Source organism: Panthera pardus, unplaced genomic scaffold (assembly GCF_024362965.1).
Source record: "Panthera pardus isolate Hobbes unplaced genomic scaffold, ASM2436296v1 HiC_scaffold_21, whole genome shotgun sequence".
NCBI classification, from domain to species: Eukaryota; Metazoa; Chordata; class Mammalia; order Carnivora; family Felidae; genus Panthera; species Panthera pardus.
Genome location: NW_026526777.1, coordinates 24,773,910 through 24,800,349, shown reverse-complemented (window position 1 = coordinate 24,800,349; position 26,440 = coordinate 24,773,910). Strand labels below are relative to the sequence as shown.

General features: G+C 45.4%; 1 protein-coding gene across 8 annotated transcripts in view; it reads left to right on the top strand.

The window, feature by feature from the left end:
- SRGAP2 (SLIT-ROBO Rho GTPase activating protein 2) overlaps positions 1-26,440 on the top strand; it is a 233,764-nt gene that overhangs the window by 158,482 nt on the left and 48,842 nt on the right. For 6 of the 8 annotated variants that reach the window (XM_019433809.2, XM_019433796.2, XM_053908994.1 and 3 more), the window contains exons 6-10: positions 5,014-5,229; positions 5,853-5,981; positions 14,233-14,457; positions 18,075-18,176; positions 19,185-19,382. In XM_019433809.2, coding sequence (XP_019289354.1) covers positions 5,014-5,229; positions 5,853-5,981; positions 14,233-14,457; positions 18,075-18,176; positions 19,185-19,382 — 870 coding nt within the window. The remainder of the gene's footprint in view (positions 1-5,013; positions 5,230-5,852; positions 5,982-14,232; positions 14,458-18,074; positions 18,177-19,184; positions 19,383-26,440) is intronic. The other 2 variants (XM_019433816.2, XM_019433801.2) reach the window with 1 other exon arrangement.

Here is a 26,440-nt window from a genome sequence, read left to right as displayed (position 1 = left end):
CTTTTTAACCTTGATGATCCAAGGGGCAGGGCCTGAGTGTTCCCAAATAAAGATGCCTTTGGGCAAGAGGCCCAGACCATAAGTGGCCAGCTGCCCCTCTGTACTTCCTCTTTTCTGCCTGAAGGACCTTTGATTTCCCTGACATGGCATTCTGTGCCAGGGGTTGCTTCCCACAGCTGCCATTCAGAGAGCAACCCTAGTGAGCATTCTCTTCCATGTATTTTTTCCTCCATAATGAATTGGCTAGTTTATAGGCTGTGGCATAAGTGGTTTTCATTTTCAGACCGGTGATCCAGGAATGCCTTTGAATTTGGGGCACACAGCTTCCCAAAGAACTCTGGAATTCTCTGCCTTGGTTGTATCTGGAAAAGCTCAGCAAGTGCCCACAGGAAGGAGGCTATGGCACTGAAGCCACATGGATTGGCTAAGTAGGAAGAGTCAAGTAAGCCCTAGAACTGAGAAAGCGAGAAGAGGTGTTGGGACACAGGGGCTGTTGTTACCCCAGATGTTTTATGCTTCTGTGCTCCCCCTGAATATATGACTCCTTGAGTTGGTGCTGGAGCTGTCTGCTGGCAGAGCCACTGCAGACTGGTATTTAGCACCTGCTCCCTTGAAGCCATGTCTGTTACTAGTCCCCCAACTCTACTTGACTGTTTGTCTCCAGCAGTAGGCACTAGGGATACAAAGACAAATAAGAAATATCCCTGAACTCAAGGCATTTAGTTTTAATAGAAGGGAGAAAAGTAAAGCAGCAAGTACAATATGAGGTGATAACTTTTGCATGTCTTTCCAGAGGAAGGGCACGAAGTTCGGCTCCTTAGAAAAGTATTTGAATTGAATCTTAATTGCCAAGAGCTCTTTATTGTTCTCTAAATGTTCCTTTTTTGCTGCATTCTGTTCTTGTTTCATGATACAATGTCTTTTAATTTTTCATTGATCTCTCTAGAGATATAATTGATTATTTTTGAAGCTTTTTCCCTTCTGTATACTTACTTTCTGTTCCCTCTAAATTGCTTGTTTTGGTCTTGGCCTTTCATATTAGATGTTTTCCTTAAATGTTTGGTAAGTTTTAGCTGCCTTCATATTTTAAAGTGAGGCAGTGTTGGGGCACCTGGGTGGCTCAGTTGGTTGAGCGTCCGATTGTTGATTTTGGCTCAGGTCCTGATCCCAGGGTCATGGGATCGAGCCCCACATCGGGCTCCACACTGAGCATGGAGTCTGCTTGGGATTCTCTCCTCTCTCTCTCTCTCTCTCTCTCTCTCTCTCTCTCTGTCTCTTTCTCTTTCTCTCTCTCTCTCTCTCTCTCTGTCTCTTTCTCTTTCTCTCTCTCTCTCTCTCTCTCTCAATTCCTCTCTGCCCTACTCCCCCATTCGCATGCATACTCTCTCTCTCTCTCTAAAATTAAATAAAAATTTAAAGAAAAAGCAAGGCATTGAAAAGCTGGTTGGAAGTTCTGGTTAATTAAACTTAACCTTTCCTCCCAACTAATCCAGCTCTCATCCTATTCAGAGGAAGACACTGGTGCCTAGTGGCTAGGAATGTGGATTTTGTGATCTGACTGAGGTGTGTCCTTGGGGAAGCCCTGATAACCAGTATTACTAGGTCTTTTATCTTGGATGGTCAGATTCCCTAGACAAGGCTTTTCTGACCTCCTGCCTATGTCTGAGGTCTGAGTTATGAAGAGGCTGAGGCCATTACAATATTCAGTATAGAATTTTCAGTGATCCTCCTGTTTTAAGTTCAGTACCCCTGTCCTCAGCTGAGCCCAGTGTTCCCAATCCATAGATTCCCTATAAAAATAAGCCTCTAGTCCTTCACTGTGGAGGGGAAGGAGTTGAAATCTGATAGTCCAGTGATTCTTGGGCTTCCAGCAGTTTCTCTTGTTTTAGCTTCACCTTCATCTCACTGCCACCAGTTCCCTAGAGCTTCTTTGATATAAGTCTGGTTGCTTCTTGGTTCTGCCTACTTTTGGTTTAAGGTTTGGTAGATATTTACTATTTGCCTCCCTGCTTTTTATGTGTTGCTTTCATTCTTTTTGTTTTCCTCAGTTTATATCTAAAATAATAATAATAATAATAATAATAATAATAATAATAATAGTAACTCTTTTTTATGATTTTAGTGTGGCTTGGAGAGAAAGCATGAATTAAAGTTAAGGCATGAATTAAGATTTAGTTTTTTTGAAGTAAAGTGAATTCTCTTCATAGAACTGAGAATTTAGACTTCTGAGTTTTTTCCCTAGTTTGTATTTGCCTCACTATGTATATATTTCTCCAAGTCCTATCTTGACTTCCCTATTTCTTCAATTGTTTTGGCATCACTTATTCAAGCTTTGGCCTCTGGATACCTCAGTTTTGCGTTAAGTTGAAAGATACTAGTTATACTTCTTCCATATTTCCACAAAGGAGAGATTTAGTGTCATTAAGTCATTGGGGCAACCACATTGATTGTAAAACTACTACTGTGTAGATGACGTATTTCCCAACTGTGGAGAAGAGAAGAAAACACAAAAGAAGAAGTGATGCTTACTCTTAAGAATTCATAGTTTCTTAGATGAGGTAGTATTTTACTCTTTTAAAGAGAGTTCTTCAGGGGCGCCTGGGTGACTCAGTCAGTTAAACATCCAACTCTTGATTTCAGCTCAGGTAATTACCTCACGGTTCTGAGTTCAAGCCCCACATTGAGCTCTACGCTGACAGCACAGAGCCTGCTTGGGATTCTCTCTCCCCTCCTGGTGCTGTCTCTCTCTTTCTCTCTGAAAATAAATAAGCTTTTAAAAAAGAGAGAGAGTTCTTTGGTGGAAAGGAGCAATATAAATCATTGATTTTTATTATTATTCATAGTGTTTCCTCTTTATTTATCATGCATCTTCAGGAAATGGAAAACTGCTTTCTTAAAAATCACTCATTTTTGTAACTGTTCATTCAAGCTGTTGAATCCATACTCAGATGAAAAGAAAGAAAATGTGGTCTCCTGAATACCCTTCTTCAGACAGGATAACAGATGCCTCTTCCTCACTTCTTAGTCAGCCTGGAATCTGGAAGACCGTTTGAATTACTTAGAAAGGCTTTTAATGCTACCAGTTAAATATCAGTTCTCCTGTGTAGAGAATATACAGAGTTGATCTTATTATGGGAAGTGATGTCAGGTCCAAAATAAGGTGAAGCTGATTTAAGATACTCTGTATCCAAAATGAGACCTTTAAACTCTAATGTACTTTGATTTTGTCAATGCCCCAATATTCTTTATTCTTTCCACCACCTCTAGCTGATCCTAAAGAATCAGTACATCCATAAGGTCCTTCTAACCCAGGGTTTCTCAGCCTTGGCACCATGGACATTTTGGGCCAGACAACTTTGTTGTGGGGGCTGTCCTGTGCCTACGGTGTTTAGCAGCCTCCTGGCTTCTACCCACTGGATGCCAGTAGCAAGCTCCCAAGTGGTGACAATCAAAAATGCCTCCAGATTAGCCCCCAGTTGAGACCACTGCTCTAATATGAAGCCATTAATAAAACCAGCTCCTCTTTGTAAACCTGCCTTGACTGAACTTAACCTTTCCTCCCAACTAATCCAGCTCTGGTCCTGTTCCGAGGAAGACACGGGGGCCTAATGGCTAAGAATGTGGACTTGGTGATCTGACAGACCTGGGTTTGAATCCTGATTCTGCCATTTACTAGCTGTGTGTCCTGGGCTGGGATAGTTTGTCTCCTTCAGCCTTGGTTTCCCCATATTTACAAGTGGAAATAATCGCATCTTTCACAGAGTTGTTGTAAGGGTTAAGTGAGAAAACACGCATAAAGCCTCTGACACACAGCACGTACTAATAAGTAAGTGCTAGAGGTTATTATCAATATAATACCCATACTCTCCTCTGTTGTTCACTCTGCACCCCCTGCCCCCACACATATGCACCCAGCTACCACACTCTATTTCTCCCTCTCAAGGAAATCGCACGGCACCAAAATGTCAGCACTCTTGAACTTCAGCTTGCTTAGTTGCAATCAGCGCCTTTAATTCCTAGATAGGAGCTAGAGGCCCCTGTGTGGGAACAGAGAGCTCCAGCAGGGAAGAGTGGGCACCTTGTGGCTGGAAGTATGTTTGGGAGGAAACACACACAGGTCCTAGGCTTCCTGGCCTCCTCATTAAGAAAAGAGATTGGACTCCCAGACGGTTGCTTCGACGGGGAATTTGAAAACGATATTTCTCTCCTTTTATATATTCCTTCCTGTGGCAGCTCTCGTTTCACCTGATGCGGGTTTTATTCCTTCTTAGGCTCTTACCTGAATTATTGTGTGGGTTTATAGTCTTCTTAGGGTTGTTTTCTAGACCACAGGGTGGCTATAAGGATGAAATGAGAAGACGGGTGTGTAGCACTCAGCACAGAGCCAAACGTACACTAAACGCTCAGTAAATGATAACTGCCATTATTATTGCTGCTGCTGTTCTGGTTCCCGTGAGAAAGGGTGTTCGATCTTCACGAAGCAGACCAGACTGACCCCTAGAATGCTAGAGCAGGAGAAAGAGCTTTTGGAGCCTGTCTCCTTCCGTATTTTGTATCTGAAATGTCCAAAAAGCAGACTACTCCACAGGCAGTGCTGCCTTCTTCAGGGTTCCTAACCAGCCAGGGAAAGGGCTTTGCTCTAGGGATCTGAGTGGTGGTGGTGTTTCCTGCGTGCTTGGTGTTGTGAGACGGCTAAGCAATACAAATTACTTAGCCAATATAAAGGAGTAATGATTACAAGTGTTAATAAATAGAAGTGAATAATAGATGATGGGAGACGCGAAGTCATTTTAATAATAAGACATATTGGCTCAGTTCAAGTGCTGCTTTCCTGTGCTTTGGAGTGGTCTTTAATATACAATGTTTGCTGAACCGAACACTTAAGAATTTTTCCCTTAAGGGTATGAGGGTATTGCTTCATGTGGGACATGAATCTGAATCTGTCAGTCTGTAAGGCAGAACTTGACCCCGTTGGCTTGACCTCTGGGGGTGGGGGCGGGGGGTGTCTTGCAGGTCATGAAGACATATCACATGTACAATGCCGACAGCATCAGTGCTCAGAGCAAACTAAAGGAGGCAGAGAAGCAGGAGGAGAAGCAAATTGGAAAATCGGTAAAGCAGGAAGACCGGCAGACCCCACGCTCCCCTGACTCCTCATCCAACGTCCGCATCGAGGAGAAGCATGTCCGGAGGAGCTCGGTGAAGAAGATTGAGAAAATGAAGGAGAAGGTACGTGTGCTTCAGCAGCTTAGGGGCTGGGGACGAGCACTGTGGAAGTCAGGACCAATAGGAGTTTTCCAGTAGGTGCTGTGAAGAACAGAACAAGGTAACTCCGGTTCCTTTAGGGCCTAACAGCCGAAAGTCAGTCCTTGCTGTCTGCCCTGGAAGAAATTCTGGATACTGGAAGAACTTGGGCCCGGGGCGGAGGGCTCCTAGTTCTTCACCTGTAGCAGATTCACCAGAAACCATAGAAACCTTTCCCAAACCTTTCCCAAACCTGGGAGAGGGACTGCACATCTAGGGTTTGGCTTCACATGTCCCGTATTCAGGGGCAGAGGTAGTGACACCTTCTTCTGGACGGTGGCACAAGGATAGAGGATGGTATTTGCAGATAGAACCAAAGTGGGACATGTGTCTAAAGTAGGGAGCCCCATTAACCTTTCCTGGATTGATCTACATTATGCCCTCGAATCTCATTAAACAGAATTAGAACCCAATTTAAGGCAGACAGCGCGTAGGGAGTAGCAGCACAATTGTGGTTCTCGAATGTACTGTCCTTTCATCTTTTAGAGAACAATCTCCCCTTTTAAAAAAAAAAAAAAAGCAGAATTGAACTTTTGTTCTCTTTTCAGCGCCAAGCCAAGTATACAGAAAATAAGTTGAAGGCCATTAAAGCCCGGAATGAATACTTGCTGGCTCTGGAGGCAACCAATGCATCTGTCTTCAAGTACTATATCCACGACCTGTCTGACCTTATTGATGTAAGTGCTTAAAGCTGGGGGTTCCAGGGCACCTTTTTCCTGGTTTTAGAGAACTGGTCAGGTGTTCGTTCCCCAGTCCTGTTGCCCCGGCATCTTGGAGCATTTGGAGAAGAATTACGAAGATAGTAGCCACAGCCCGTTAGGGGTTTTGCCATGTACCAGGTACCAGGTGAAGCCCTCTTTGTCTTTTTCAGGTCTTACTAGAATCCTGGGAGGAAGGCACTCTTGTCTCCACTTTTACAGTTTAAAATTCCGAGTTTAGATGACTTCCTCAGAGTCAGCTAATAAGTGACAGGGGCAAAATTTGTACCTAGGTCTGATTACTCAACTCATGCTCATAACTGCAATGCGCTTCTGTCTCCAGGGAAGACTCTCTCACATCAGCCACTTGCACATAGAAGTGAGTGGAAAGAGCTAAGGAGTTAGAATGCCGTGCCTTATATTTAGATGGCACTTAACGTCTCCCACTGCTATTTCACTTGATGGTCATATTGCCCTCTGGATCAGTGATACCACCTCCAATTTGAAGATAAGGAAACTGGGGCTCAGGAGGCTTCCCTGCCCCCAGTTACACTGCAGATGAGGGTCCTGGTCGGGAAGGCATCCAGATGCCCCTGACATATGGCCCATGCTCTCTGATATGTGATACAAAGATGACGAGAGAAGTAGGTAGCTAGGCGCGTGTGTTTTGCTTGGGGCGGGCACGAGGGATACGCTTTGTGTCTTTGGCCTCATGGGTCAGCCTTGGCCAGTTTCTCCTGCTGCTTTTCCTCGCACTTCATGGTTGAGTCTTGCAGTCTCTCCCACCCGCAGCCTCCCATCTGGCCCAGTTCCCGAGCCAGTCCTGACCGTAGCTGCATAAATACACCCTTCCCTCCAGTCTTTAAAGTGGAGGGCCTAGAGCCGGCTGGCTTAGTGTCAGCGGCCCAGCCTCCTGGCCTTCAGGTACACGGGGCTGGCCTTCTCTCTGAGGCCTGATACTTGCCTCTAGCTCTTAGCGGGCAGCCACTGGGCTTTACCAGCTTCTGGCCACCCCCTGCACACTCGTTCGCCTGACGTGGTTTCCCGGCGCATGAACCTACCACACTCTACCACACCACGTAGGGTCTGGTCTAAGATTCAGGTCATCCCGGCCTTGTCACTGAACTGTTTTGGAATTCTGCCTTGCTCCCTTCTCCCCGACCTCTCTGGCAAACAGAACTAGACTAGATCATTGGTACTTAAATCTGGCCTTACATGCTTGGGTAACTTTTCTAAATTAGTTCCTTCAGGGGCTCCTGGGTGGCTCACTCAGGTAAGCATCTGACTCTTGGTTTCAGCTCAGATCGTGATCTTGCAGTTTTGTGAGTTTGAGCCCCGCATCAGGCTCTGTGCTGACAGCATAGAGCCTCCCTCTCTCTGTGCCCTCTCCCGCTCGGGCTGCTCTGTCTCTCTCAAAGTAAATAAACAAACTTTAAAAAAAATAAGTAAATAAATAAAATCGTTCCTTCAGCTGGGGATTTTTGATGCAGTAGATTTCAGCCTCTTAATGCCCTGAGTGTCATTGTCTTACTGGGTAAGTGGAGCCCTGATCCCTGCTCAGGCACCGCTTTGTTCTCTTTGCTTGTTGAAGCCAATCTGAACACTGTCCTTCAGCGGAGGTCAGAGCCCTAAACAAGATCCTTTCTTCTCCTGAGAGGAATGGCTCTTCTCTGTTGGGGCAGATGCCTGTTCTCAGCACAAGGAAGAGAATCCTTTCTTATGCTCCATTTCTACTATGTATCTCGCGTTTGGTGAAAAAAAAAATCAGGCTATGCAGTCCATCACACCTCTTCCTCTGGTTTGTCCTTTCCTCTTTCTTTGGCCCTCGGGGCACCTTTCCCACCCCTTTCACCAAAATGCTGACCTCAGGGGGAGAGAGGGCCCTACTGCTGTGTCAGTCATGAGCTTTGCAGCCCATAGACTCTCTAGCAGATGTAAGTAGGTGTTTTAAAATCAGTCGAAGTAGCAAGCTCTTTTGCACCTTTTTCTCATTTAACAAGAAGAAGAAGAAAGGTATGTTAAGAGCCTATCTTCCTGGGATGTGGTATGGGGTCTCATGAAAAAGAACCCTACCAGCCTCCTCAGTGCTCAGCCAAGGTGTGGGTGTAGGCTACTGTGGCATTCTGGGCCACTCAGTAAAGCGCTCTGGTTTTGTTTTGTTTGTTGTTTGTTTTGCTTTTGTTTTTTGCCTAAGGTGAGGACAGATGTATTACTCTTTTTTTTTTTTTTTTTTTTTTTTTGTAAAGCTGATAACATTCTGCTCAGTAAATATTTCTTTGGAATGAGGCTATGTGCTTACCATCAAAAATAATTTTTGCCCTAGAGGTATTCATAGACATACAAAGAAATAATTTCCATGTAACTGGCTTATTGCAACACTAAGCACAGGGGGCTTCAAACTGTAGGTTTTCAAACTGTAGGCCATGAGCCATTTAGGGGAAGTCATGAAATCACTTTTATGGGTTGAACTAGCTGTAGAATAGAATAGAATAGAATAGAATAGAATAGAATAGAATGGAAAATAAAATATCTTGGTACATCATACTAGTAAGGTTAAGTTTTATTTTGTGAAGCTGTTACGTTAGGGGTGTGTGTGTGTGTGTGTGTGTGTGTGTGTGTGTGTGAGTGACAGGATAAGATGTATTTCTTACTGCGAGTTGAAAGTTAAAAAAAGTTTGAGTCACTGCACTAACAGCAGAGGAAAGTGTCATAGTCTCCTCTATAAGTTCCCTGAGGGCAGGAAACAAGTCTCTTTGCCTTAATATATACACCGGGGCACCTGGCTGGCTCAGTTGGAGGAGCATGCAGCTCTTGATCTTGGGGTTGTGAGTTGAAGCCCCGCATTGGGTGTAGAGATTACTTAAATAAGTAAATAAAAACTTTAAAGAAAATACCTTACCGTATAAACATATACAAGGTGTGCTTAATATATAGCTGAACACATTGTATATTCGTTGAAGGAAGAAAGAAATAGAGGAGGAAGAAGGTAATTTCCTAAGGCACGATTTGTTTTTCCGTTTTGTGCCTTTTAATACTGTTTGAAGATATAGTTTACATTCAGTGCCTGAACTTAAGTGTTACAGTTTCAAGAGTTCTGATAAATTCAAACATCCTGTAACCTACATCTCTATGAAGATATAGAATATTTCCATCACCTCAAAAAGTTCCTCTTTTCTCTTCCCAGTTAGGCCTTCACCCCAGAGCAGCCACTGTTTGAGTTCTTTCACCATAAATTAGTTTTGCCTTCTGTAACACTCCACAAAGATGGGATTTTACAGTATATACTTTTTGTATCTGGCCTTTTTTCCCCAGCATGATGTTTCTGAGTGTCATCCCTCCTAGTACATATTATTAGTAGTTCTTTCTTTCTTTCTTTCTTTCTTTCTTTCTTTCTTTCTTTCTTTCTTTCTTATAGCATGTGTGAGCTGGGGCTAGGGGCAGAGAGAGAGGGAGAGAATCTTAGGCAGGCTCCACACTCAGGGCAGAGCCTGACGCGGGGCTTGATCTCATGACCCTGGGATCATGACCTGAGCCGAAATCAAGAGTGGGACGTCAACTGACTGAGCCACCCAGGCGCCCCCTCGGTAGTTTTCTAGACGATCCATGCAATAAAAACGGTCCAAAGGATGATTTGGCAGTAAGCCAACAGTTAGGGCGTGAGTGAGTAGGGAGCCTGGGTATCTTAATGTTCTGACCTTCACAGTTTCTAGAGCTTGCTTTAAGACATGGGAGGACTCGCAAGCCAGTCTCTTGCCATCTGTGTTTTGTGCACCATGCTGCCTCCTTCCTGGTGGTGCGCAAGTGCAATGTGTGCCGAAAGCATCGAGGACAAGTGAAAAGAAGTTATTTTTGTCGGTGCCAGTGCATTGACACAAGGACTAGCCTCTGACTTCGTTTTATAATATAGTAAGATTTCAACTGAGACTGTAGAAGTCCGCACGAGGCATCTGAAACACACCAGGAAAACCTTGACTTCAAGCCAAAAAGGCATTCTGAGCTGACCTACAGTCTAAGAACTGTAGGCTCACTGGGAATGTGGCTTTCCTCCCCCGTACTCCTGTGGCTTTCCCAACCCAGGAGCAGACGGATGAATGAAGAACAGGGCGTTGTCCTCGTGCGTAAGCCGGAGGGTTGAGAGTGCTAAGTACGCGGGGAGAGAATCTGTGACACCGTGTGCACCCAAGTTGGACACGAGACAACTCAGCTTTCTTAGTAGGAAATCTTATAAATGGCATTTATTTTTCTCTTCTGTGTGACCTTGAAGAGGCTGTTATGAAACACCCATGTTTCTTTTCTAGGCCTTCTCTAGAGCCTCTGGGTGAGGACATGAACTAGAAAAGGGTTAATGAGCTGTCAACTCAAGTCATCACACATCTGGATAGGCTATCATTAAATTCTTATAAAAATTTGATTTCCCCTGAGAGAGTTTTCATCAAACATTTATATAACCCAGCAATGGCCAGGGGAGCTCGGCATGGCCACAGAACTCATCAGAAGCCACCGAAAGCATACTTTGTCCCCATTGTGAGAAAACTAATGTGCTGCCTCTACTCACTATTCTATTCTCCCAGGAACAGAGATGAAATATTCAAATCTCGTTTACCTAACCTTGCCAGAAATTGCTTCTTTGCCAAAGCCTCAGTTTCTGGCTGTCACCCTTGTGGAGATTTGTGGATAGCCAAGGCTCTGGAAAACCTATTCCAAATCTCCCTGGCTTGGCTGGAGGCATAGAGGAGCCAGAGGGCACACTGTGAGTCAGACCCCCACTCTCTGGCACAGAGAAGCTATAGAACAGTTACATAAATGGGGCAGCAGGCAGCCTTGCATAGGCCATACAGAGTGAGCAAAACAATGGGCTTCAGTGGCCACATCTACCCACTTGACGTAGGGTGTTCAGCCTAAATGGATTATTTCCCGAAAGGCTAGAATCTGTACTCCTGGCATCAGTCAGTCACCTGCTGTTTATCAAATGCCTACTGTGAACAAGGTTTCGTGGTAAGGGATACAAAGAAGGAATGACACTGGTCAGGCCCTCTTTGAGGCTTGCCTTCTGGTTGGGGTGATATGAGATGGCAAGTCACAGAGTGAGGGAGTGTGTTCTGTGTCACGTGAGGGCTGCAGATGAGTGTGGTTCTGAGTGGGGGCCAAGGTCAATATATGCCAGGGTTGCAGGGCTGGCTGGCTTCCCAGAGGCTGGGAATTTCATTTGGATCTTGAAGACTGGGTCCATTTCCAACAAGTGAGAAGAATGGGAAATATGTCAAGGGGAGAAAATGCTGGGGAAAGGGCAGAGGTCAGGGGTTTGGGAATCTTGGTGATTGATGTTCAAGTGGCTGCGTGGTGCCAGATACATGTAAATGCAGTGCCTGTTATCAGCCTCACAACAACCTACAAGGCCGGTGTTGTCCCCATTGGAGGTTGAGAGAGGCTACATTGCTTGCTGGCCATCACGTAGCTGATTTGAGGCCTGCTGTTTTCCAGTCCTCTTCCCTAAGCGGGTGTATGTCATTGGTTAGAGCAGAAGAAAGAAAAGCAAGAAAATAGAGGGAGGTGATGTTGATGGTCAGACTGAAGACAGGTTGCCATTTGTGCTGGCCATTGGCCTTGCTTAACTTCGCTGAGCGTCACCTGTCTAGCCTGGGAAATTAAGATAATGCCAACCTCGTCGGGGTTATTAGGATTAAGATGTAGAATGCACATGAAGCACTGAGGACACATCTGGTATACAGTAAGCATACTTAGTAAAATAGAGGCATTTTTAAATTTCCAAATTAAGGAAGGTGGACTTCACTTTAGAAAAAAATAAAAGCTTGTGTAGCTTTTATTCTTCAGCAGGGGAGTGGCATAACAAAAGCCACGTTTGAAGACAGTGAAGCAGACAGCACTGGTATAAGATAAGGGTATGAATCAAGGCAAAGGTAGAGAAAATGGAGAGGAAAGTGGGGTGACCAAAAATATGTAAAGGCTATGAGGGGTGCCCTGCCTCCCCCTAATTCTCTTCTGTATACAAAGCTCCCCACTGGCCGGGCGCCTGGGTGGCTCAGTCAGTTGAGTGTCCAACTTCGGCTCAGGTCATGATCTCGTGGTCTGTGGGTTCGAGCCCCGTGTCGGGCTCTGTGCTGACGGCTCAGAGCCTGGAGCCTGCTTCCGATTCTGTGTCTCCCTCTCTCTCTGCCCCTCCCCCGCTCATGCTCTGTCTTTCTCTCTCTCTGTCAAAAATAAATAAACATTAAAAAAAAATTTTTTTTTTAAGTAACAACAAAGCTCCCCACTGGCTCAGCCCTGGGGGCAGTGTTACTTCTGCTCATAGATTTACAGGCATCCAGTTCATCATCGGCATCTGCGCAGAGCTAGTCAGGAAGGTTTACAAGTTCAAGGGCAGCCTGGGTAGACCAGCAGCCTCTTTCGGAGGAGGAAGGGCCCGTGCACGTGAAGTCTGCCAATCAGCTGCCTTTGTCTTGCTTCCATTTGCTTTTCCCTCCCAACTGAGGTTCCATCCTCCGCCTTTAGTTAAGCTGTCACTGTTGTTCTTCCGCTGCAGCCAGGCACCTGCCAGAGCCTGTTGGCACTGACCCAGAGCCTAGCCCAACAGGCACTCTATTGCTAAGCTCCTTGTCAGATATGAGGAGGAGGAGGGCCGTCACATGCTTTTCATTCCCCAATCGTGGCTGCTCCCAATGTGAACGTGATGAGGGGAAAAGCTAGGTGAAGTTCATTTGATGCCTGCCCGTGGAATGAAACAGCAGTCAGGCAGATGGTCTACTCTATCCCTGGATTCTTCTCTCATGTTTCTTCTCAGGTTCTGGATCTCAGAGCTGCTTAAGCAATCGAGGGGATAATGGATGGCCAAGGAATTTGGATGTCTGGGTCCTTTGGGAGGGATGGGGAATATTGTCATAGAGTTACAGAATGCCATTGCTGAAGAGGGCCTTAGGGATTATAATCAGTCCAGGTATTTTCAGACTTTGTCTCTAGCAGAATTCTTTCTTCAGACTAGACCTCATCCCAGTATATTAGGTAGATAAAAGAGCAAAGCTGGTTTGGCTGAACCAGAGATGGGAGGCTCCCAGTTGTACTATTTGCTGCCCAATATCCCCTTCTCAGGGGCAGCCTGAGCAGTGCCATAGAACCTTACAGCTGTGGTGTGCAGCTTAAAAACCACTGGCCTGGCCAAATCTGTTCCTTTTACAGCCAAGGAAACAGGTTCAGGGTTGGGGAGTGGCTTTGCCAAGGTTGCTTGACTTCCTGTCCAGTGCTGCTTTTTTTTTTTTTTTTTTTTTTTTTTTTTAATATTGCCTCTCTCATACCATTTTTTCCTCCCATTTTACCCTAGAAAATCAGAATCCTTCACATGATCTGAATTTTCCCAGTAAGACTTATGCTTAGAAATGACTGGTCTTGGAACTCCTGGGTGGCTTAGTCGATTAAGCATCTGCGTCTTGATTTTGGCTCAGGTCATGATCTCACGGTTCATGGGTTTGAGCCCCATGTCTGGCTCTGTGCTACAGTAGGGAGCCTCCTTGGGATTCTCTCTTTCAGTCTCTGTGTGCTCCTCCCCAACTCGTGCTCTCTCTCTCTCTCTCTCAAAATAAACTTAGAAAAGAAAAAAGAAATTTTGGTCTTATAAATATTATTTCTGTTGGGCAGGAGCTTTAGTGCAGAAATCCGAGGCTGCAGCTGAGGCCCGTCTTAGAATGGGCGTTGGTGGGGGTGATAACCGACAGAGTCTGCCCCCCATTCTTTTATTTGCCCCCGAGAGTTCAGAGTTTCCGTAAATGACCTGCTCTTGCAACACTTGGGATTTGTGAACCTTGAATGCCGAAATGGCCTGGCTTGGTTCATGTGTAGTGACTTGACCACAGTGACCCTCAGGGAGAGGCAGGCAATATTTTTGTTGTTGAATTTTGTTATAATGGTATCCCCAGAGAAACCCTAAAATGGAAGAGGATTCCCTTTAACTCTCAGCTCTTCTCATGTTTACTGAGTAGCCAGCCGTGCGCAGCACATGATTAAATAATCTCATCCTATCCTATCCTTCTGACCACCCTGCAGTCCTCTGAGGCGTGTTTACCATTGGACTGGCAGCTAAAACCATAAATCTCACCCAGATCTTGGAAGCCAGAATGCCAGTCTCATTGATAGGGTCATATTTGCCACGGGGGCCACCATCCCCTTCCTCCAAGCCTCGGGACTGTCCACGGTTTGCTCATGTGCCTTCTCCGTCCCACAGCAGTGTTGTGATTTAGGCTACCACGCTAGCCTGAACCGGGCGCTACGCACCTTCCTCTCTGCTGAGCTGAATCTGGAGCAGTCCAAGCACGAGGGTCTGGATGCCATCGAGAATGCCGTAGAAAACCTGGATGCCACCAGTGACAAGCAGCGCCTCATGGAGATGTACAACAATGTCTTCTGCCCACCTATGAAGTTTGAGTTCCAGCCCCACATGGGGGACATGGTGAGGCCTTCATCCCATCACCACACTCCCTTGTGTCCAGATTCACTACACTGAGGCCACGTTATTCTGGGGCTGGCTTCCTGTCAGGTGGGTGAGGAGCATTCCACTCATTCGGCAAAGAGCTACCGAGCGCCTGCCGGGCTTGACCATAGACGCTGGGGATTAGGGCCCTTGGGGAGCTTCCAGTCTGGTGAGTGGAGAGAGAGTTCAAAATGTGCATAGGGAGGGGCACCCAAAGGGTCCAGCAGGATCAGTGGAGGTGAAAAACAGCAGGTGTGTTCTAAAAACTGACAGTTGAGTATGGTGAGAGGGAAATCGTTGGTGGACGCTTCCAAATGATGAGTCTGGGAGAAGAGCTGAGATGGTGCCAGATACTAAAGGCTTTTGATGGGGAGGAAGGGCTAAGCAGGGCAATAATGATGTGATCTTTTGTCACTTGGCAGAGATCCGAAGGATCTTACTCTCTTGGCTTTAGAAGATTGCAATAAAAGATGTAGTTTTGCTTGGGTATTGAACAAAAAAGAATGAGTACCTACAGACAAGACAGTAGCTAAGATGTCATCCCAGAGGCCTGATGCTGTCTGCCCAGGCAGAAGAACAGAAACATGGGGGCCCTGCTTTGAACTTTTCACCTCTAAGACTAAAACAAGAAGGGCCTCAATAAAGTGAGAAGAACGAGAAGCTCTTTGGTTTTCATTACTCTGAATCTTTTGGTTCCACTTGGGGTGGTTGTGCATGCAAATGAGAGTGAACCCCATTCCTGCAGTGGAAACTACCCCTTAAACTCTGGGCTAAAGCAGAAGGAGGAGGTATAGGCTTACGTGATAGAAATAAATGGATCTTCAGGCATGTTTGGATTTAAGATTGGGAATTTATCGAGACTCAGGGGCTTTTTTCTCTCTGCTTCACATTTTATACAGATTCTATTCTCAGGTAGACTCTTCTCCCATGAGGGCAAGGTGTCTGTATTTCCAGCCTGCTCCAAAATCCAAATAGATCCAAATCCAGTGGAAAGACTATCTGCTTCCCTTCTAGAAGCCCCCACAAAGTTCCCCAGCATTTTGATTAGCTGATGTATTTATCCCTGAGCCAATTATTTTGACTGGGTATCTTCAGGTGACTGACTGGCTTATGCCTACATCACATGCTCCATTCCTGAGTTGGGGAGAGCCCCATCCAAAGTACCTGACCTGAGTTCTGGGGTGGGATATTCCTCCAGAGGAGAGTCAGGCCAAAGTTACCAGAAGAAGGAGGAATGGATCCTAAATGACTAAAAAACAACAATGTCAACAAGGGAATATGGTGTTTCCATCAGGATTAGTATCCAGATGCTTTTTAGAAAACCCTGCTCCAGAATGACAACTGTTGCAGTGTAACCAGAAGATTCGCTGTCATCAGTAGGCCACAGTGGAGAGGGGGATATTTCTATCCTGAAGACAAAAATGTGGAGATGATTTCTTTCCTCTCCTTGGGGAAAACCAAACCATGTACAGTTTGTTTCCATTTCTGTGACTTAGGAAATGTCAGTGTCTGAACAGATGGGAAAGTGAGCTGGCAGCGTGTGCAGTCAGAGTGGGGGAAAGGGGTGTCACCAAGCCCGAGGAAGCCCCGTTCCTCACCTGCCCTGGCTGCTGGTCCAACCGTCTTCCAGTCCCCTTCTCCAGCTGCCACTGAGATTCCATCCCAAGAATCAGTGGAACTTGGGGACCGGCTGAGTGGGGTGATACATTTCCTGGTGTTGACTGAGTTCCCTTCTGAGCCAAACAGCTTGTCTCCATAAAGGGAGACTCCAAATGCTGGGTGCTCGGGCCCCCTCGTAGCCCTGTCAGTGCCTTAGTTTCATGCTCTGGAGCACAGCTGGAGTGCATTACCTTGCACCCCGGTAGGGGACCTCTGCCAAAGTATGCATCAGCAGCCCTGCTGCTTCTTAAAGGCACAGACGCAGAGGTAGGTTTCCCTCCACGAGTCCTTCTGCTAGGTCTGGGTTACTTTAAAAATCAACAGTCCATTCTTCTGTCTGGGTCCTCTCTTTGTGTGATACAGCTGCTCAGTGGCTGAGTTAGGCAGGGGCCAGGGTCAGCCCTCGATCTTGCAGAGGTTCTGCATTCCAGCCTAGCCTTCAGAGGAGTAGAAAATAAAAAGAGATGAGAAGGCGAGTTTTTCTGGGTCCCCACAGCCAGTCTCTCCCCACCAGTGTGGGCTGTCTGTAGACTGTGGAGGCAATAAGAGGGAGCTGCCTGGAAGTCCTTGAACTAAGGCCAAGGTTCGGGTGGCATTTTGACCGGAAGTCCTGAAACTGGCCAAGGCCTCGCACTGACTGGTGTTCTGGGGCACTCAGCACATGAGTGGATGCCAAGCACTCTCAGATGTACCGGGAGGAGGTGCTTGGCTCTACTCTTGGTGCCCCCACAGGCTTGTGGGGCTCTGGATGCCTGACCAGTGACATCAGGCAGCCAGAGAGTTTCACTCTTGGCTCTAACCCATCCTGGCCACTGAGCTTTCTCCATTGTGTCTGCTTATCCAAGAGCCAGAGTGAAGTCAGCTCTCTTCAGATCTGAGAGCTGGCTCAGGCCAGCTCCTCAGCTGGGGGAGGAGGTCAAGTCAGTTGGGAGCTTAAAAGCCAATGGAGGAAAAGGTCAGGTCTCAGCCCCCTCCATTTGAAGAGAGGTTTTGTCTTCTAAGCAAGAGAATGGTCTGTGGGCATGTGAATGTGCCCACTCATTGCTGAGGAAGAAGGAGGCCAGTTCTATCCAGATGTCTCTATGCAGACAAGAGGCTAAGGGACACATGGTGGCAAGGTGACAGGAGCTGCCTCCACGTGGGTCCTGCCTCCTAATCTGCCAGCCTTCTGTTCCTCATCTGTCATCCTGGGGACTGTGGTGACCTCATGCCCGTGCCATAGCCATGCCCCCATCAGGCGACAGTGGCTCGACCATCTTTTCACGCAGGGAAAAGCTTATTGGCAGTCGTTCTTCAGGGAAGGGCAGACTCCTTTCCCACACAGATCTGGGGCAAACCTGGGGCAAAAGGATGGAGATCCACCAGATTCTGTGCCCTGTGGGGCCCTCTAGCATAGCCTGGGGACTTGTTCCTGGCTTTACGCTCTCTCTCGTTGAGTCAGACCTCTCATGCATGGCCCAGATTTATAAACACATGCCGGCTGCCAACAGCGGCAAGCTAGCCTCCTGACCCACTTCTCTCCTGCTTTCACTCTGGTGCACGGAGGGGAATGAAGGAGGGGCCGGAGAGGTGGCCACTCGGACTTCTACAGGAAATCCTCCTGCCGGAGCATTGTGCATCTCGAGCTGGGGCTGCCCGAGGTGCTCTTCTCTGGCCCAACGCCGGCTTCCGTGGAGCTGCAGACCCTGCCAAGCGCCAGCCGGGGGATAAGCCCCAGAGAGACCTGATCTTTCCAAACAGGTCCCACTCCTCATTCCCTCCTTGTGCTCTTTGGTCCTGGAGGAGGCCCACACACTTTGCCTTTGGCTTTTGTTTTAACATAGAAACCGTGAGGCTTACGGCTTGAACATGAGTACTTTTATGAACAGTAATGGGACTCTGGAACCGCCAAAAGAACTGTGTCCTCTTCCTGACCTGGTATTGCTTTCTTTTGGCAGGCTTCCCAGCTCTGTGCCCAGCAGCCTGTCCAGAGCGAGCTGGTACAGAGATGCCAGCAACTGCAGTCTCGTCTGTCCACCCTGAAGATTGAGAACGAAGAGGTGAGTTTCCTGCTTAGGAGACTTGGAGCCACCCTCTGAGTTTCCCTGTTGAACCTCTTTCTTGCTGCCCATCTGGGAGCAGGTGGAAGGAGCATGCAGAGAATGTCCGGGCTGCCGCAAACATTTCCTAGCCAAATGTAGCCTTGGATTTTCCCCCCTGCTACATCCTGCCCTTGAACTCCAGGAAGTTGCTCTTGCATTGCCAAAGGTTGAGCTCTATTTTGAGCTTTGCAAAATGCTTTTTTTTTCCCCCCTCTACACATTTAATCAAAATGGCACTTGGCAGCTGTGTGCACAATATTGTGTCTCTGAAACCACCCCCTCATGCCTGGCTTTTTCCAGCATTTTCAAACAAACAGAGGCCTTTGACTTTGACACTTAAAACATCTCCATCGTCTTTGAAAAGGGGGACTTTCTTCTGGGCCCAGAGTACTTGCTTTCAACAGCTAGTTCAAAAACGTAGCATGATTAATTATCCAGCTTCTTTCTTTTGTGCTCTCGTGACTTCTTACCTGGCATCTCAGTCAGTCAGGAAGATCAGGAAGGACTGGGGATGGGTCACTTCCTTGGCAAATGGGGAAACAAATTCACTGATTTGTTGAAACAGAACCTGGGGCGTTGCGGGACCAGGCCCGTCTCATATCTTAACTAGCTCTTTACATCATGGGGTTGGTTTGGGTTTGTTTTATTCTCTCCAGTAGCACTTCCATTATAGCCAAGAGCTAATATTAAATTTAAAAAGCAAACATTCACCAAAAGAGTTGGGTCAAATACACAGCATGAACGGGGGGGTGGTTTTTAGGTCCTCACCCGAGAGAGGAGCATTGTATAGCCAAGCCCGTGCAATGGCTCTCATTCACTCAGCGCTGTCGGGTGGGAAATGGGGCTGCACCTCCCGACGGCAGCCCCTGTACCCTCCAGCCGCCCCTCCCACAGCTCCAAACTCCCCCATTACCTGCTCTTCCACAACCTGCCCCTCATGCAGTACGTTGCCCCTTGTCGCGGCAGGTAAAGAAGACAATGGAGGCCACTCTGCAGACCATCCAGGACATTGTGACCGTCGAGGATTTTGATGTGTCTGACTGCTTCCAGTACAGCAACTCTATGGAATCCGTCAAGTCCACGGTCTCAGAAACCTTCATGAGCAAGCCCAGCATCGCTAAAAGGAGAGCCAACCAGCAAGAGACCGAGCAGTTCTATTTCACGGTGAGGGGGCCAATGGCTCTTGAGGATCCCCTGCAGCTCACGGGGGGACTCGGATCCCAGAGTCCCTGTCAGGTGTTGAAAGGGTAGTCTTTGAATATCTTGATTTGGATGTGGGCATATTCAGAGGCCATTCCTACACTTAAAGACACAGATATCTACAAGTTGAATGTGTCTAACAGGGACGCCTCCCCTCCTCCCCAAGAGAAAGGTGCTCCCAAGTACACCATCAGGAAGATTATTTTTTTAAAGAATTTTTAAAGCAGCTGGTAGGCTTCTGTTGGAAAGTTTCCTTCTCAGCTATAGAGTGTCACAAAAGGAGGACTTCATTTCTTGGTTCTTGGGAACTACATCCAAATATTCTGGCCAGCACATATCTTGTTTTGTTTTGTTTTTTTTAAGCCTATAATCTCTTGTAGGTGGTGCGATGACCTTATTTTATAATTTTTGTTGATGGGAAATTATCTTTCATAATGATGGCTAAAATTCAGAAGGACAGGTCATGTGCAGCATTGTTGGTTTGCAGGGAATTTCAAAACATTGTTATTTTGTTATTTGTTATATCTCCCAGTCTTCTTTAAGACAAATAGACCCTATTTCCTTTAAGTAGTGTTAACAGCCCTTTGGAAGGTTGCTGGCTGGTCTTTGGTGCTGCTTTTTAATAATTAAGTTATTTTGAGCTTGCCAAGTAGGATTCATTGCCTGAGCTAAAATTTATTTTCTAATCTTCTGACAACCAAGAAAGGAGAAATTAAATTTGCAGATGTGAGATGAAATATAGCCAGTGAATATGCATACTGATTCTGAATGAGAGGAATTAACTTGTTTTTCAGTCAAGAAACACAGTCTGCATGCAGTAAATTGAATTTTTCCTCCAACTGGAACAATTTGTTTAATTCTTCTTTGAACACTGCCCTTTCTCCATTAAGAACACTAGTGATTTGCTATCTTTTCTAAAAAAAGAAATGTTTTTTTACTTAGTTAAACTAAGAATTCTTTTGATTTTTTTTTTTTAAATCCTGGAAAAGACTGTTGAAAAGGAGTGATTGAACAGTATTGTTCTTTTAAAATAACTTTTTTCTTGTTATACGAAGCAAAGCATGGTTAAGATATAAATATAGAAACAAAAAAGAGCAAATAAAAATCATCCATAATCGTACTACCTTGAGATGACAGTATTAGGATATATTCCTTTCCTGTTTTTTTCTCTGGACAAGAAACATATATGTGAGTATATATTTATAATTTATTACAAAAAAGGGGATACTGCTGTGCATATTGTTTTACAATCTGCTTTCATTTAGCAAGTGATTAATATTTTTCTAATTCATTTCATCATAACATTCTTTAAATATATTTATGAGTAAAATACTAAAATCTACATAGGGACATAATGGAACAATGCTTTGGCTCATTCATTCATTTTTGTAAAATATTTAGCTAATGCTCCATAAATGCTGAATATCTATTATCCCCACAAGCATTATTAACTTCTTCATTAGTCATTATTGGATTACTCTTTGATAATTTATCAAGGATCTTCAGTGTGCCAGACACCGTGCTAACTAACATCAGGAAGGCCGAGGGTAGGAGGTGAAGAGGGGGATGATAGGATTGGCCGTCTGAAGGAAGAACTTTCGTTTTCGTTTCATATGTTTCCAAACAGTTACGATAGATTGATTTCTGCAATCAAAAAAATAAAGTAAGAAATTAGCAACGCATACCTGCACAAATACATGAATGGCAACCAGGATGGATGGAGTTGGGGAAACCTTGCACACAAAGTGACTTTTGTGCTTGATCTCGGGGGATGAGTGAACCAGGCAGGGAGTCAAGAGGAGAATGGCGTTCCTTGAGGAGAGAGAGAGAGCAGTCTGTGCAAAGCATAAAGGCATACGAAGACTGGGCTGGACAGGATGAGAACTTCTTGTCTATCATGAAGGCTGTGTTGCCACCCCAAGCTTTCTTATCTCGGGAGGCTGTTGAACACTCTAGAGGCTTTTAATAATAGGATTGTTTAGCTGGTCTATCTGGACTGCTTAGATATAACACTCCTTAATAACCAAATTTCATTACATTGCAGAAGATTTCCATTTTTTTTTTTTTTTATTAAATAAGGAATTTGGGACATAAAAATCTGTATTTGAGCCCGTCAGAATTAGTTTTTGGCTTTCAATGAAGCTATGACATGTGTATTCAAAGTTGACCTTTAGTAAGAGCAGGGACAACCATAGTCAAACAGGTGGCCTCTCAAACCTTGCCCACCCATTCATCTCTGTCTGAATGCCCTTGATGTCCCCTAGCCCACTTCCCGTCTTTTGTGGCCAGAGCGCTACTTACCAAAATTGTGTGCAATTTCCTTGGCTAACAGAAACAATTTTTGTCTAGGGTTGGGTAATAATGGATTTACAAGAGAGTTCAGCATTTTCGTGACTGGGGCTTGGAATGCATCAAGTAATTCATTTCATGATAACAAGGCTTTTTGGGGGGTGGTGAAATGGACATTTAATAAAGGGGGTGCGTATCAGCGTGGCTGCCTGCGCTTGCCAAACCGTACAAAGCCCGCAGACAGGCGTTTCCTAGTCTCTTGCCTTCACAAACGTTGCCCCTGGTTTTCTCTGGACCCTTGGAAAACATCAGAGGAACGCATTCTAGAAGCTCCCTTCTTTTGGAAAGTCGGGGGGCTGCTATGGGGCCATTCTCAGCTGTCATCAGATTGATCTGCCCAGATGACATCAATTGGAAGTTTGTAGCACGTCCTATAAAGGTCAGCTGTTTGCAGGAGTCCCAAGAAAATAAGCACGGAGTAGAAAAGCTTGAAGTGATTTTTAGAAAACATCTAACGAAAACCTTCTCAGCTGAAAGATTAAAAGAAAGAACCCAAATGCAGAGAAATTGGGTAGCTGTTCCAAGGGACTCAGCAAGGGCTAAAACTAGAACTCTGGTCACCTGGCCTCAGGCCGCTGGCTTTCTTCTCTACTCTCTGCTGAAGAGCTGAGGTGAAGGAAAGGCTCAGAAACATCCCAGCAGCTTTATCCCCTCTTTTGCTCTGAGTGAAGCCATGTTTCCTGATCTGCTTGGGTTTGTGTCACTCGTCTTTCATAACACACAATCCAGCAACGTCAACTTTTTATCCCATTCCTTTTTTTTACAGGGGTTGTTAAAAAAATTTTTTTTTAATTTAAAGTGCAAAGAATTCAAAAGAGCATACAGAAAAAGTCAAGCTTCTACCCATCTCTGACCCTCACTTCCTCTCTCCTCTGCCAGTGATTGAAACCAGTTTCTTCTGTGTCCTTCCAGAGGTAGCCTATGCATAGGCAACAACTGACATATCCTTTAATACAATAAAATTACATTAGAAATATCATGAAATCAGGGTGCCTGCGTGGCTCAGTTGGTTAAGCCTCCGACTTCGGCTCAGGTCATGATCTAATGGTTCCTGGGTTTGAGCCCCACATCGGGCTGTCTGCTGTCAGCACAAAGCCTGCTTCGGGTCCTCTGTCCCTTCTTCCTGCCCCTCCCCTGCTCACTCTCTCTCTCAAAAATAAATAAACATTAAAAATATTTTTTTAAAAAAAGAAATACCATGAAATCAAATAAGGAGAATACAAAAAGAGGTACTATATCACTTGGGGTGCTGTGGCTCAGTTGGTTAAGCGTCCAACTCTTGATATCAGCTCAGGTCATGATCTCATGATCTCATGGTTCGTGGGATTGAGTCCCATGTCTGGGTCTGTGCTGACAGGGAGGAACCTGCTTGGGATTCTCTCTCTCCCTCTTTTTGCCCCTCCCCCTCATCTCAAAATAAATAAGTAAACATTTTTTAAAAAGGAAGTATACCACTCATACTGTTCTTCACTTTCCTTTTTTCACTTAATTTTTGTTTTTTTGGATATTCTTTTCATATTAGTCCAAAGACATCTACCTCCTTTTTAATTTTTTATGTATTTATTTTTTAATGCTTATTTATTTTTGAGAGAGAGAGAGAGCACAAGTGGGGAGGTACAGAGAGAGGGGGAGACAGAGAATCCCATGCAGGCTCCCTGCTGTCAGCACAGAGCCCTTGGCGGGGCTCAAACCCACAAACATGATCTTATGACCTGAGCCAAAACGAAGAGTCAGCCCCTTAACTGACTGAACCACCCAGGCACCCCTGCCTCCTTTTTTAATTGCTACACAGAATTCCAATATATGAATGGATGTACCATCATTTATCTAACCAATTCCCTGCCAATTCTCGTGGGTCGTGATGCTCTCTGTTTAGCTGAGGACTGTCAAAGCCTATAAGGCTGACATTTCTCCTAAGTATTTCCTTGTACGGGGGTTGGAGTATGGGGTTTTGGTGTAGGGGATGGAGTAAAGAAGGAGTTAAAGTTCACGGCTGATAAAATGAACAAAGATAGACTGCCTGAATTCTTGGGGACAGAGCTGGTAAGGTAGTAGGAGAGGAGATGCACCTTGGCCATCTAGACCCCTAGATTTGATGTGGTCCAAGATCTTTTTTGATCTTTTTTTTTTAATGTTTATTTATTTACTTTTGAGAGAGAGCACATGAGAGCAGGGAAGGGGCAGAGAGGAGGAGAGAATCCCAAGCAGGCTTCACGCTGTCAGCACAGAGCCTGACACGGGTCTCGATCTCACGACTGTGATCAGGATCTGAACCAGTATCAGGAGTCGGACGCTTAGTCAACCGAGCCACCCAGGTGCCCCGAAGATCCTTTTTGATCTTGATATTCTCCTGCAGGCACTCAGGAAATGCGTGCTAAGTCGGTACCTACTTAGCCCCTGCCCTGTCAATTAAAGTGGGAGATGTGCTCCCGTTTACAGGTTTGCTGTGTTACATATTCTGTCTGACAGCCGTTTCCTGCTTTAAAAATTGACAAGAGGAGAGAAATGTCAGTGTGCCTGGATGGTGGGGAGGCAGCCACCCCACAATGACATTTGTGTCTCTCTGTGCACGGGGCTGGGTAGACACAGTTCATTCTTCCCACCCACCCCACTCCTTTGCAGCAGGTGGACACTTCACACAGATTAAATCCAAGGCATAACAAGGTCCGTGAGTTCTATACTGCCATCGTATTAAAAGGAAGAGGTATTTTAAGTTAAATTTGAAAAGCATTCTAGTGCCTCTTTCTTTTTCCTTTCCTGTTTTTTTGGGTTTTTTTTTTTTGCTTTTTTTTTTTTTTTTTAAGGCCAGAAACCAGTTGTCTTATGGATTAGCACAAAGCAAAGAAGTTGAGGGAGGACTGTTTTTAGGTTATCTGAGCAGGTGAGTCAGGTACAAGGAATACTGTTGACTGCTGGCTGGTTGGCTGACCATATGCTAATAATCATGGGCATGCTTGTTTTCCCATTTCATCTTCAAACAACCTTGGGAAAAAATAAATTATTATCCCCATTTTTCAGATGGGGAAACTAAGACACTGGGGGTTAAGTGACTTGCCCAAGGTAAGCAGTAGGACAACAATATCCCAACTCAGACTCTTTCATTTTACTACGACAAAAATGTCTGTCAAGGAGGAAGGGCTCAGAAAGAAAAACCGTTACATTAATACTTTTCAGTAAATAAAACTCATCGCTGACCGGTAATAACCAGTTAGGAATTATTAAGAAATAAATTAATGAGACCATAAAAACTGAATTGAAGGCTCACAGTGGCAAATAAAACCAAACCACCCAAAAGACTGTTTGCCTCCCTTCCTACTTTTTGAAGAAATTCTTAGTTTTTATGATATTGTATGTAAAATTTGGAGGGAGGGTAATGGCTCTGGTCGAACTGTGTATTGGGAACTTGGTTTCATTTTGGTGATCTAGAAGAAAACCCTGCCCTTTCTTTTCTCCTCCATCAATGAAAATCGAAGGTTAGTGACTTTACTTTCGGATATTTGGGGAGGGGAGCAAGGTGCAGGGGAAGGAGTGAAAGAAAGGAATTACCTGTGTTGGAACATACTTTAAATAAGGAAAGTGACCCTTATTGTCCAAAGAAGGGATTTTGAGATTACGCATAACAGTTTTTTTCGTGGCCTTCTGGTCTCCAGAAGTCATCAAAAAGCCACTTATGCCTGGGGCACCTGGGTGGTTCAGTCTGGTGGTTAAGCATCGGACTCTTGGTTTCAGCTCAGGTCATGATCTCATGGTTTCATGAGTTCGAGCCCCACATTGGGCTCTGTGCTGATGATTCAGAGCCTGCTTGGGATTCTGTCTCTTCTCCCTCTCTCTCTGCCCCTCCGCCATTCACGCTGCCTCTATGTCTCTCTAAATAAATAAATAAACTTAAAAAAAAAAAGGCACTTATGCCTTCCTTGCCTTCAGCTGCCTTGGCTCCTTTCTCTGTGTGTCTGGTCAGCAACTGAAGTCTTCTGCCAGCAAGCACAGATTATTTCTCCCAGCTTCTGTTCCATACAGACAAGTGCTAACTAACGTGGGGGACAGGGAGGTGACAAATAACGTGCCCGTGAACTCTGGGATGACTTTACCCTGCCATCCCGGCTTAGCCAGATGGAAAACTTCCAACCGTCATTTCCACCATTAGGGATGCAGGTCAACCTCAACATAGTTTTTGATCCTGCAGGATTTCATGGAACCTGAAGAGGTAATCCATCATATGGCTTTATCAGATTGTTATTTGTTTTAATGGCTCACCAAGTGACAGTCAGAGTTAACTCTCAGACTGTGACATGAGTGAGAAAATGATTTCCAAAATCACAAGTAGAAATAAGAGTGAGAGGAAAGTGCATCCATCTCCTTGAGAATTTTGGCTGTTTTCTGAGCAGTCTGGGCTTGTTTTAAGGGTTACAATTCTTGGGGAATTTTTCCTCATTAGGAAACCTTGAGAGTCTCCTGGGATAACCTTCCAAAGAGGGGCCTTTGAGGGTTCAGATGTTAGCATTGGCTGTTTCCTGAAGGTTCTTCACCTCTGGGCCCTGCAGTCCTGTTCCCAGCATCAGTTAGGCGCTGCTTGGGGATTAGGCTATCACCCAGGGAAGACTGACGGCAGGTGAGCTGACAGCTGGAACAGATGGAAAGGGGAAGGTGACAAGGGAGTCTGTTCTCGTGCACAT